Source organism: Dromaius novaehollandiae, chromosome 1 (assembly GCF_036370855.1).
Source record: "Dromaius novaehollandiae isolate bDroNov1 chromosome 1, bDroNov1.hap1, whole genome shotgun sequence".
NCBI lineage: Eukaryota > Metazoa > Chordata > Aves > Casuariiformes > Dromaiidae > Dromaius > Dromaius novaehollandiae.
The window spans coordinates 156,444,523-156,458,332 of NC_088098.1; the positions used below are offsets into that span (position 1 = coordinate 156,444,523).

General features: G+C 41.0%; 1 protein-coding gene across 3 annotated transcripts in view; it reads right to left on the bottom strand.

The window, feature by feature from the left end:
* The window catches only part of MYO16 (myosin XVI), a 385,095-nt gene that overhangs the window by 24,785 nt on the left and 346,500 nt on the right, over positions 1-13,810 (bottom strand). For all 3 annotated transcript variants that reach the window (XM_064504083.1, XM_026102455.2, XM_026102457.2), the window contains one exon: positions 2,665-2,823. In XM_064504083.1, the coding sequence (XP_064360153.1) occupies positions 2,665-2,823 (159 nt within the window). The remainder of the gene's footprint in view (positions 1-2,664; positions 2,824-13,810) is intronic.

Genomic DNA, 13,810 nt, shown 5'->3' on the forward strand with positions numbered 1-13,810 from the left:
GTGCAACTGTGTGTTACTCTGTGTTGTAACTCTGTGTTACAACAAATAGTAAAAAAATTCTCTCTTTTAGACTAAAAACTCTGGTAGATGTGGAAAGCTTGTGATGGAGAAGTCACATTTTTATAGTACAGAGCTGTAGAAGGCTGTAACTACTAATATTAAAGATAAACTAGAGAGGAAGAGGATTACATTTTATGAAATGAAAAAGAAACTTCTATTAAAATTGCAAACTCACAGCAGTGCTAGAAATTAAACTCGGCTTCTCAAAGCAACTTACCATTAATCTGTTTGGAAGCTGAGCCAGCCAGCTTTTTAGCTGCTTAGTAATCGTTTTCTAAAGAATTCATCGGGTTACTTTATAAGTAAGATTAAAGTCTTGGTCAAAATGATTATTCTTAGGAGCACAATGTCTTTACTTTTTTTGTATTATACTAGACGCTTCAGAGAATAATGCAGACACTTCGCTTCATGACAGCAAAAGACTACTCTTATTTAAGAAGCTGCTTCCGTACTAACTCACATGAGTAATGCATGGATCTAGATTTTAGTTCTGACAGTGGAAAGTAGGTTATGCAGTTCCACTATGTAACAGCGGTAAGCAGGTTGCTCTATCGTCAGGAGTTTTGTAATCTCAGTATCAAATGTTTAATAATGCATTTTAAGTTTTATTTTCCGCAAAGCCAGAGGAGTTTGGTATACAGTAACAGAGAAATGAAAAAAATATTTTCCATGGGGGGGGGGGGGGGGGAAATGGTAAGGCTGAATCCTGAAGGAACTTTTCCTTAAGCAAACTCTTTTTGAATTCATATAATCGAAGTGCTCCAAAGTTTTCCATATTGTTAATTCTTTCAGTTATTATTAAGGGTGTCTGGAAAACTAGAATTCCGTATCACAAAATATATTAAGCTCCACATTTTATTTTGCTATGCATCAAGATGAAACCAAAGCTCACTTCATTTCTACAACAGTCAGATCAGCAAAATGGGGATTTGACCCTCGAGATGCTACAAACAATGTTAATTCCCTACCCAGTGGGAAACTGCTAGACCTAAAGGGACTTTTTTCTGCTCTTAGTCTACAGTGAATGTCAAAACTATTCCTTATGAAAGCTGCATCAACACTGGCAACCTTCCATGAAAAGTTTGGGTTTGATGAATCAGTATTCTATAATGGAAAAAAAGTCTAACTGGAAAATTCCATTGCAAAACATTTCACCTTCATGATTAAACCTTCTATTTACAAATAGTTCAAAAAGAATTAGTTTATGCATCACAGATATTGTGCATTATCAATATGAATAGTTCTGGCTATTGATGGTTAAAATACACCAATAAAAAAATTCATGCAAACAATTATAACCACCCATCCCACCCTCTAGTTGGCCATTTATTCAAGCAATGATCATTTATTTGCGTAACTGGGATCTCTTACTAATTAACTCTAACTCTCTAACTAACTATAATCATTACAAATTATAAAGTATCATTTCGTTTCAAAGCTGAAAGGAACACAGCTCCTGTGATTAAACTCCCAGTTTAAGGGATCTGGGAATAAAATGGTTGCTCTTATAAAAAGCTGATTCCCCACAGGTCCCATTAGGGCATTAGAATATATGATTAAAATACTACATAAAAAAGAATCAAAGACTTGGGCTACCCACAGATTTTACATTAATATAACACTCTGACCATTACACATACTGAAAGTACGCTTCCTTCCTCCCCAAATTATTACGTTGCTACTGCTTCAAGTGGGGACATGCTTATAGCGGGACAAAGATGCCTTTTTTTCCTGTTACAGTACATTCCTGGTTCCACACGGTAATGAATGTGCCTTTACACTGGTGTCACTACTCACAGTGAATGAGTTTTTTGCTGTGACTAACAAAGAGAGCAGGAAGAATTAGTTTGGCCAAGGACTGCAGAATTTGGAGAGTAATTTTTCTTGGCAAGAAAGGAACTTTCAAATTTTGAAAGTCTTGATTTTGATAAAAAAGCTTGATTTTTCAGTTCAAAATAGTATAGCTCACAAGCTACCAATTGCATTATGTGCAGTTCTCCCCTTAATAGTTAACGCAATACAGCTGTTCTGCTTATACAAACTGTGTATAGATTTAAGTTACTGGTATGAAGGTAATTGTACTGCGCTCAAAGCATCTAGGCACCTGCTTCTCCACATGCCAGTAAAATAAATAGGAAGTTAAGTGACTTTATAAGATACAAGTGTTATATCCATAGGATTTATGCTTTCAGGACTTTGAGAGATTTCACCATTTTGATTACCTTGGTGCAATTATAAGCAACTTGCCATTCACTGATAAGGCACTAGTACCAATGGGAGATCCTGATTTTCCATTTTCTGTCCCATTTGTATTGATTTTAGGATCAGGAATCTCCAATCTCAGTCAGCCATGCCTCAGGCTACGTATAGACTTGGAGGTAAGCTAATTAAAGCTTCCTCAACAGAGGCCTTTCTAGTTCCTTCACATCCAGCTTTTATAGGCAAGGGGCTTACCAGATCATACATACAAAACTAAGCCAGTTCCAGAAAGATGGATATTTCACAACTCAAAAGATCCAGTTTGACTGTATCTTAAAAAGCTCATTCAAAGAAGCAGTTCAGCAATTTTATGTTAGAAGAGCTTTAGGATTAAAAACTGCTTACCATTTGACACTGAATTTCCATTTTCAGCAGTCACAGAACTGGACAGTGGATTAGATGACTGAGTTCCATGGCTGTTTGCATTTTTATCCTGGGCTTCTGATCCAACATCTGATGTATTTGGATCTTCCCTGCTTCTCAAGTTAAGATTAGTTTCAACACCTGATACAAACAGAGAAAAAGCTTGTCAGCTTCCTGTTTACGAGTGTCTTTTACATATAGATATGCAAAACTAACATCTAGACATCAAATTACTTTATACAGGTAATTCAGTTAATCACTAAACTCACTAGACCAGTGGAATGTGGACGGTTTAAAACAGTAATTTTTGTAGGATTTTTTTTTTGGTTAGTGTTAGACATGTAGCCTTCTAAAATTTATGAAAGTGAAAGACATTTACAAAATTTCATTTGCAGTGTTAATTTTCACAAAAATATCAGCTGATAAAAGCAAAAAAAAAAAATGTTTGTATTGCTTCTGTTTTAGGTTCTATTCTATTTCACATGCATTCACATACTGCTGTCATTACTGCGGTCTGTCTTTCACCATGGCACTAAGTGGTGCAAGCAACAGCTATAACATGGGTTTATTTTTTGTCTTATCTCCTCCCATGAGAAACGAAGTGACCTTTGATAGAAAACCATATCCAGCAAGATCCCTCCCAGCAGTGCCTCCCTGTGGGCATTATTTACCCTGCCTAAGGGCTCTCCACTCATCAATTGTCATTTTCTATATAGTTCCAGGTTTTCACGTCACAGCCTTTTAATTAAATTTCTTCAAGATATCAAGGGGAGCCCTCATACTGTAGGAGTTCACAAGCTGCATTCAGTGCACAAGGTTTTCACCAAAAAGAAAGGCAAAACCCGTTTAGCTGATGGCACATCTACTCACAGCAGTACAGCTTACAGCAAAGCACCCTGAGCTGGCTCTGAGCTTGCCTGTCTGTGTCAGCTCAGGGCACTATAAGAAACAGGGCTCTGGCATCAGGTGTGCCCAAGTGGTGCCTTCCTACTGCAGTTCAGAGGCTGGGGCACTGGGATACAAAACTGCGAAAAGATGGGGTCATGTGCCTGTGGTGGGGATGGTAGGAATGAGCTGCAATTTAATCCTAACATCCCAAGCTCTCCCCATTCCACTCCTGTGTGGCAGGGCTGGTGAAATTCAATTAAATCTTGCACCAGCAAAGCTAGCAAGTTTTTGGTGGAGTTCTCTCTCTCTTCTGAGTTTCTCTTCATTTTGCGGTGAACATACTCATTGGTTCCTTGCTATAATCAGGTTTATTTCACAGAAGACAAAGCTGAATTCTTATTAGCTCCATTTAAGCTTTCCTAACTCACTCCACCTGCTCTGAAGGCTCACATTTGTTGCAGGTCTGGCATATTATGACCGACTTGAGTGCAAAGGCCTTGACTTAGCACCATAAAATGGAAATATTCATTCTGTGACAGATCACAAAGAGCTATTCCTTGATTTTGGTTGGTTCCCTTTAAGCTTTGATGTAATAACAGCAAGAACCAATGGAGATCAAAAGGCACAAGCAATGCAGGAGGTTCCTGCAGGGCATTGATGATAACTTTTTGACACAGGTGATGGAGGAACCAACAAGGAGAAGTGTACTGCTGGACTTGTACTAACAAGGAAGGGCTGGTTGGAGATGTGAAGGTTGGGGGCAGTGTTGGCTGAAGTGACCATGAGATGGTGGAGCTGAGGATACTGCAAGCAGAAAGCAGGGCAAAAAGTTAAGATCACAACCCTGGACTTCAGGAGAGCAAACTCTGGCCTCTTCTGGGACCTTCTGGGAAGAATCCCATGGGACAGGGCCCTAGAAGGAAGAGGGGTCCAAGAGAGATGGTTAATATTCAAGGATTACCTCCTCCAAGCTCAAGAACGATGCATCCCAATGAGTAAGAAGTCAAGAAAAGGGGTCAAGAGACCTGCGTGGATGAACAAGGAGCTGCTGGCAAAACTCGAACAGAAGCAGGAAGTGTACAGAAGGTGGAAACAGGGACAGGCCACTTGGGAGGAATATAGGGACGTCATCCAAGTATGCAGGCATGGGACTAGGAAGGGCAAGGCCCATTTGGAATTTAATCTGGCAAGGGATATAAAGCACAGAAAGAAGGACTTCTTTAAATCCATCAGCAATAAAAGGAAGATTAGGGAGAATGTGGGCCCACTACTGAATGGGGCAGGGGCCCAGGTGATGAAGGATACAGAGAACGCAGAGATACTGAATGCCTTCTTTGCTTCAGCCTTTACTGGTAAGACCAGCCCTCAGGAGTCCCAGACCTTGGAGACCACAGAGAAAGTCTGGAGAATGGGAGACTTTCCTTTGGTGGAGAAGGATCAGGTTAGAGATCATTTCTCCAAACTGGACATCCACAAGTCAATTGGCCCTGATGGGATGCACCCATGAGTGTTGAGGGAGCTGGCAGATGTCGTGGATAGGCCATTCTCCATCATCTTTGAAATGTCATGGAGATCAAGGGAGGTTACTAAGGACTGGAAGAAAGCTAATGACACTCCAGTCTTCAAAAAGGGCAAGAAGGAGGACCCAGGAAACTACACACCAGTCAGCTTCACCTCCATCCCGGTTGCCATCACCAAGCCTGTGAAGGATAAGAAGGTGATCAGGAGTAGTCAGCATGGATTCACAAAGGGGAAATCATGTTTAATCAATCTGAGAGCCTTCTATGATGGGATGACTAGCTGGGTAGATGAGAGGAGAGCAGTGGATGTTGTCTACCTTGACTTCAGTAAAGCTTTCGACACTGTCTCCCCTAACATCCTCATAGGCAAGCTCAGAAGTGTGGGCTAGATGAGTGGACAGTGAGGTGGACTGAGAACTGGCTGAATGGCAGAGCTCAGAGAGTTGTGCTCAGTGGTGCAAAGTCTAGTTGGACGCCTGTAGCTAGCAGTGTCCCCCAGGGGTCAATACTGGGTCTGGTATTGTTCAACTTATTGGTCAATTAAGGGAGAGTGCCTCAGCAAGTTTGCCGATGATGGGAGCAGTGGCTGGTGCACCAGAGGGCTGTGCTGCCATTCAGAGGGACCTCAACAGGCTGGGGGGATGGGCAGAGAGGAACCTCATGAAGTTCAACAAAGGGAAGTGCAGGGTCCTGCACCTAGCTCCCTATGCACCCCCTGTATAACCCTATGCATCAGCACAGGCTGAGGGGTGACCTGCTGGAAAGTAGCTCTGCGGAGGACCTGGGAGTCCTGGTGGACAACAAGTTGACCATGAGCCAGCAATGTGCCCTTGTGGCTAACAAGGCCAATCTGTGGGTTGCATTAGAAAAAAACATTGCCAGTAGGTCAAGGGAGGTAATCCTCTCCCTCTACTCAGCCCTGGTGAGGCTGCATCTGCAGTACTGTGTCCAGTTCTGGGCTCCCCAGTAAAAGAGAGACACTGGAGCGAGTCCCGGGAAGGGCTACAAAGACGATTAAGTGACTGGAGCATCTCTCATATGTGGAAAGGCTGCAAGAGCTGGGACTGTTCAGCTTGGAGAAGAGAAGATTGAGGGGGGGATCTTATCAATGTATGTAAGTATCTGAGGGGAACGTATAAAGAGGATGGGTCCAGACTCTTTTCAGTGGTGCCCAGTGATAGGAGGAGAGGCACCGGGCACGAACTGAAACACAGGAAGTTCCATCTGAACATGAGGAAAAACAGCTTTACTGTGAGGGTGACTAAGCACTGGCACAGGTTGCCCAGAGAGGTTGTGGAGTCTCCTTCTCTGGAGATATTCAAAACCTGCCTGGACATGATCCTTTACAATGTGCTCTAGGTGACCCTCCTTGAGCAGGGAGGTTGGACTAGATGATCTCCACAGGTCCCTTCCAACCTCAACCATTCTGTGATCTTGTGAAAAACATTTCTTTACCAGGTAACACACTTTGCCTGCAGGTCTTCAAACTTAATGTTGAATGGGTGGTTGATTTATCAGTTTCATGCCTGAACTGAAAAAAATGGGTCACAAAGAATGAAAATTTTTAGAATGAACTAAGGAAGTGGAAATTTTGGTTGACTTGAAATGTTATTTAACATTTCATTCTCCAACCAAGGAGCTGTCTTGAAAAGTCAAAAAGTTCATTTCCAAGCTGTCAGAATATATAGCATTTCAGTGTTTTTTTCCTCCCTCCCTTGCCCTCATTCCCTGATCATTATTTTATGCCAGATTCGACTGGAGTGTTTCAGTTGCACTATTTCATGAACTGCATATTTAGGCAAATGTGCTATGCACTGAAAAAAATAGGCCATTTCTACCCACAGTAACTGATTTGGGAAGGGAGGTAGAACCCAGAGTCTGAGATGGATAATGCATACAGTACAATTATAAGAGCTTGCCTGATTTAGCTTTCGTACAAGCGAGTTGACTGCAAAATGCATCTTTGCAGCTCATATTAAATTTGTCTGAAAAGGAAATGTCACTTTTAGATGTTAATAGTCAGTGCACTTGCCTATAGATCATAATCCACCTACAAAATTACAGTGCCACCTTTTACATCAAGAGTCTCAGGGGAAGTGGCTGGGATCCTTATTTTTCTTGATATCCAAAAGATTTATTGATTTGCCTGACATCTGCAATTCATTTGAGAACATGCAAGCAGAAAGACATTTTCTTGCATCCTTACTTTGCAAATGTCTTTTGTTTCATAGATACATTGATATCTTTTTCTGGCATTCATGAAGGGAAAAAGGATACCTTTTTTCCTTTATATCTGTAATATGCAATACTACTAAGTGTTGTGGACAGTTACTATCCAGCTAAAATATCATCATAAATTGGCAGAAACAAATACTGGACAGATAGGTGGCAAGTCCTTTGGGGAAGCTGTTTAGATACAGATTTGCTATCCCATTCGCTCCATTCAGTCATAGTAAGCAATGCATACCTTTATTTCCTGACGAGAAAATATACTTCGTAGTGTCTTACTTCCTTAGCATAATCTAGGTGGTGGAAAATAAATCTATATTTTGCTTCAAAATAATTGGGATTATATAAAGCTACTTGTATTAATTTTCTGTATACAGACATTTTCAGCTCCTCTTTGGAGCTGTTGCGAGGCTATGAAAAAAGTATAACTCCGTATGTTAGCTAACTTATAAAACAACCCTGAAGCAGCCAGAGCACATCTCTAGCCAACAACTACTGTTTATTTATTTTGGACTTTGTGTAAAATGGGTGTGCGTCTTAAAAATTTTTTTTTCTATAAATAGCATAACAAGAACAAGCTTTAGTCAGGTGTAACCAGTGTACTGGGCCGATGCTGTCAACCTTATGTAGGATCATAGGATAATGCAGGTTGGAAGGGACTTTGGGAGATCTCTAATCCAAACCCCTGCTCAAACCAAGGTCAGCTGCGAGATCAGACCAGGTTGCTCAGTGCTTTGTCCAGTTGGGTCTTGAAAACCTCCAAGGACAGGGCCTGCACAGCTCCTCTGCGCTCTCTGGCCTACTGCTTGACTGTCCTCCTGGTGAGAAAGCTTCAATATACAGCCTGAACCTCTCTTGTTTCTGTTCAAGCCCCCTCTATCTTGTCCTTCTGTCATGCATCACTGACTCCCTCCTCTCGCTGCCCTCCTCAAAGGTGCAGGAAGGTGGCGGTGGGGTGTTTCAAAGCTGCCTCTGCCCCAGACTGAACAAAGCCTGCTCCTTCAGCCTCTCATGGAGCAAGCGCTTCAACCCTCAACCATCTGGAGTGCCCTCTGCTGAACTCACTCCAGTTTATCGATGTCTTTCTTGTATTGGGAGCCCTCAAAACTGGATGCAGTACTCTACACGTCATCTAATGAGAACTGAGCGGGGGGGATAGTCACTGCTCTTGAACTTCTGGCTATGCTCCTGTCAACACTGTCCTGGATGCCACTGGCTGTCTCTGCTGCCAGGGCACGCTGCCAGCCCATATCCAGCTAGCTGTCCCCCACGGCCTTTTCTGCAGAGCTGCTCCCCAGCCAGGCTGTCCCCAACCTGCATTGTTGCAAGTGATTATTTTTTCCCAGGTGCAGAACTTCACATTTGTTTTTTTCAATAGGCTGTAACATGTCAAAAGGCCCTGCCTGACTTCACCTTCTGACCTGCAGTAGCCCTCTCTGTCTTCCCTCCCCACTACCCCAAAAATCCCTGAGCATAACAAATGTGTCTCCTGACTTTTTATCAAAATATTTTTATTCCACATAATGTAGCACTGCACAGTGTTATCTTAGGCATGAATACTGTGGGCAATTATGTAAGACATATGGAAGCAGTCTGGTAACATTAAAGGCTTATGGGAAAATTCCTACTGGTTCTAATTTTATCCATCAAATATTGGTCTGAAATGTATTTCAGCCTCATGTCTTTTTGATCATCTGATATAAAAATTTGGATTTTTCTCTGTATTTCCAAATTCCCCCTGCTGCCCTGAATCTGTGCAGATAGGAATAGGTAACATTCCCTCATTCCTTATCCACTTTCTGGAATAGTCACAAATAGTTAAGGAGAGAGGAAAAGAAAAAAGCTATGATTCCTATAGTTGCCACATCCTCATCAGTCTGCTGAATGTTAGCTCTTTGTTCAGACTTGCATTCTGCTGTTCTAACCAGATGGATTATTTACCAGAAGTTTCAACTTTTTTTTAGTAGCAATGTCTTCACAGTTGCCAACTAGTAATAAAAGTTATTTGTAGAGTCATCCATGCCTACTTGTGAGAGACTACCTACATACAGAGAGGTATCAGCTGTAAGAGCATGGTGGGAGTTCATGATTATAAAAGAAATACAAGCTTCAAGTTAACACCTACTGACTTTGCAACAGTGAACATTGCTTGGGATATTATTTGGTAAACTGATGTTACCAAAAAGATGTCTCTGACTCAGTCAAATTCTGCTCTAACTTCTATTTGCAGTTAGTGAGGATGTATGGATTGTAAATAAGGGCATAACTTGCCCCTCAGTTGTAGCATAGTTAGTAGCTGGAAGCAATCTCATGTACTACTACAGCACCTCTATCCAGAGTATGACAAAACAAGTGTAACAACTATTTCCTACAAGCAAGCTCTGTATTCCAATAAACCCATAATTAATTATGTTAAAAGTACTTGTAAACTGTAAAGGCGAAGGCATGCAATAAAGACAGCTTATGAAATCCCCATTTGCATGTTATTCTCAAAGTTCCTGGAAGAGACTGAGTTTAGAACTGATGACAAAGTCATAAGGCACAGGATGTGCTGAAGTTTTGCTTATTTTGGAACGAAAAATCAGAGTACTGCAATCACAGAAATGATTTAATAAATGTGTTTTTTATTTTTTGCTTTACATTTTAAATCATTATCTCTCTCTTAAAAGAAATCCAACACACTGAAACTCTAAATGATCTAACTTCTTTATCAAAACAGTAACTTGACTTCTTTTAATTGATCTACAAGTTCCAAACATCCTATTATAAAGCTCTTTTTTCTCAAACATAAAATGTAGAAACACCATTCCGAACACCATAGTTATTTTTCAAATACGATTTAGGCTGAATTAATGATGTTATCATCAAATTAGAAAATGAATTGGCTCCATTCAGGTGACAGATTAAAGTGCAGTACTGAAACATTTTGAGAAACTATTTATTAGTTTTTTTTAAAAAATTATATATTTAGCTTATTTAATAAAGTCAAAAGCAAAGTATAAAATAATTGATCAGTCATGGACTGATTTATACCAGCATTTAGGTGGACTCCCCATAGACTCTTTGTGCAGCAAGACATGGAAAAACAGAATGTTATTAAAAGTCCAATAGTAACTGATCTGGTTGGATTGTATTTTTCTTTCCTGTCAACGCCTTTTTTTGCTCTCCTCTCTTTAAAAGCAGGCATACCCATTACTTATATCTTTCCCCATATGTTCTTTTTTCAAATACTTCTTTTAGCATTTAGCACTCATTTAAAGTCTGAGTGAAAACCTGTTAACAACAACAGAATGCCTCCAGTGCATTCAGTAGGTTTTGGATCAGATTCATGCTTACCTTGGATGCTTTGTACAGCACTGCCAGTGCACTAAGGGATTCATAATATAGGGCAAATCTAGAGCGCCTCTTGCTTTGTCTATCCTAGTAATTTAAATGTGCTCACAACTGTTCCCTGGCCCTGAGGCAAATGATTAGAGACCCATGGCTGTACTATTAAACTTTCCTGCTCTCCACAGCAGAAAGGCTGCATCCAAATTGTCTCTGGGGAATAGTCCCTGGCCTGTGCAATTTCCTGAACCATGCCCAGGATCTGTCTGAAAGGGAGCTAGTCTGCCTGGCCCAAAACCATGCCAGGGCCTGCTCTAACACTTTAACTGCTCAGAAGATTTGAGCTGCAATACCCAGGACATTCCCTGGCACTGGCTCATTTACAAATATAGACATAGCCCTTTGCCTTGGCAGCATTAGTTGCCACTATTAGAAAGGAAAAGAAAATCTGCATCAAAGGAGAAAGTGACCAATATTGCTGAGCAGTCCATCTCAGGAAAGAAAGAAAAAAAAAGGAACAAAAGGAGCCTCAGACTGGATGGGACTAGTAGGGCACTGGATTGCTATTCAGCCTCTACTGAAGCTGCCACGTAAGAGTTTCATCCTGACTGTATTACTTACAGTGTTAATGAAAAGTAATATACACCTCGTGATCTGATTGCCTTGTATCTGGACCACTCTCTCAAGGCACACATTCCTTTTCATTAATTAAACAGAGAACTTAGCTGAGTATATTCCCAACTGAGGAATTTCAGTGCCAGAAGCTAGGCAGGCTATGTCTAGGTTCTAAACTAGGAAACAATCTCTGTCCTACTCCACAAAACATCACCTCCATAAACCAGAAACTGCAAATATTGTACAAAAAGCTTAAAAGCTTTGCCACAAAGGAACCAACACTGCAAAAACATATAACGCACTTATGAAAAAAACTACATGAAAAAGGTGGGAATAGTCCGTCTTATAATGAAGCCAGGATAATGTCAAACTTTTTTTTTTCATTCATGAAAAAAATGACTTTCTGTAACCAAAAATCCACACATGACTTTCACATATTGCCATCAAAATCCAGAGCTATTTGCACTTTATAAGTTGCAAAAGTAACTGTGAATTCTAGAAAATACTTAAATTCCAGTAGAGAAATTAACGTGCTACTGGAGGAGAAGCATTTTGTAGCTGGGTTATCATATAATCTAAAAGCTGAATAGCTTGGTTTTCTTGAAACCTATGGCTGGTGTCCAGCAAAATGAAAATTTCAAATCAAGCAGCTTGTCAAAATACACATGAAAATGAGAGAACTGACGGATCCTATTAGCTGGCATATGGAATAAAAGACCTCGTAGACAGAAGGGATTTGTGATCTGTGCCCTCATTCTCTCTTGGGAGAGTCAGGAGTATACAGAATTCTAGTGGCCAACCCTGAATGTTTGTTACATTTACTGTGGTAGTTGGACACTGTGAACTGAGAAAAAAAATGATGAAGACTGAACAAATTATGCAGATATTTTCTGATGAGGGAAAGAAAGAGCAAGGTTAAATAAGAACGGGTCATTTTATTTTGGTTCCAGTGTTTACCGCTGTGTTTTATTGCACCTTGACAATTTCACTTGGCATTTCCTGTTTTGCCCTGACTTACTGTTCAGAAATTCCTTGCCAGTGTAGTTTGCTAGCTACCCTCAGCACATGTTGCCTTGGGTGTCCTTTTGCTGGATGAATGCATATTGCTTCAGATTAGTTCAGTTTACCCACATGAAGTCACACTGTGACCTGCTGTAGCATGACTGTTTACTTTGTCTGCTGAGAGCTGGAGGCAAACAGATGCATCTTATTTGCTGAAAGAAATGGAGCAGGATGAAGACTGTCAAGACAGGATTCCCCCAGCCTATTAGCGTGCACTGTCTGTCTCACCCTCATAGCTGTGCTGCTGGCTGCCACTGCTGTGAGAGGCAATAATTATTCATTGATTTATTTCACCTCGCAAAGCCTGCCTGTAGAGCAGCCATTGTCTAAGCCTCTTTCCCCCTAGAGATGCTCCTAGTATAAGCAACAATGAATTTGTATCGTTGCTTCCAGCACCCTCTCTCTTGGTGCTGTGTAAGTGGAGCTGTCAGACTGTTATAAGCCACTCCAGAAACCGTGTTCTTCAATGGAGCAAGTAAATACAGCACAAGGGAAACAGACAGTGGTCAGCTTTGCTCTGGGAAGATGCATTTGTGGAAGTGCTGCATGAACACCAAAAAGAAAAGAGAGGAGAGGAAGGCTGTGAGGAATTTAAATGGACAAAACTCACTCTGGTGAAGGTAAAGAGCTCCTCTGAAGAATATTATATATCTCTGAAGAATATTAAGGTGACACTGATCAATCAGAGTTCAGAAGGGAAGGCTGGTAGAGAGAAGCAAGTTGCTGGAGCAAGTGCATTAATTCCAAGGTCTGGTCCAGCCCTTAGGAACCATCAGCTCAACCCCTCTTTTGTAAATGACTTTACAGCTATGGAAAGTATACACCTGGAACTGAAAATGTTCAGAAAGGTTTCTTCTGCTTCCTTCTCTGATGGACTTGTGTTGGCGGGAAAACAGCACTCTTAATTTACATTTGTGTCAGTTGCATAATAATCTACAAACCTTTCAATCCGTTCTAGAAATAATGTTAGAGATGTCTTGGGGTCATGCAAACTTTCAGACTTCATGCGAGAGATAGTACAAGTGCCTCTTTTCACTGTCTGGAGGACCCTGGATTGTTTGAAATAGAGCGGTTTCTAACTTGAGAAGAAGAATACTGCTGCTGAAGTGGAGAAGGCAGCCCTCTTAAATATTGTAACTGATGAAGAATATAGACTACCATCTCTCCTGCTTATCGGTATTTAAGCATGTCCTTGGAACACCTTTCTAATGCAGCAGGTACGACAGAGTCCAGCAAGCACACGTTTCAGAGAACAGGGGTTTCATTCACCCCAGCTTATCTACGAACTGATCTCAGAGCTTTCTGAGGCCATTACTAACCACAGAGGGGAAGAAGGAAGACAGCATTGCTTAGGACAATTTATTTCCTCAGGAGAAGCATCTCCCCCCCTACATTCCCCCAGCTTTTCATGTCTAATATGGAAAAAGCAGCTGATCTTACTCTGTAATAGTTCTGTTTACTGTTAGATATGTTTAAATGGCTGACCA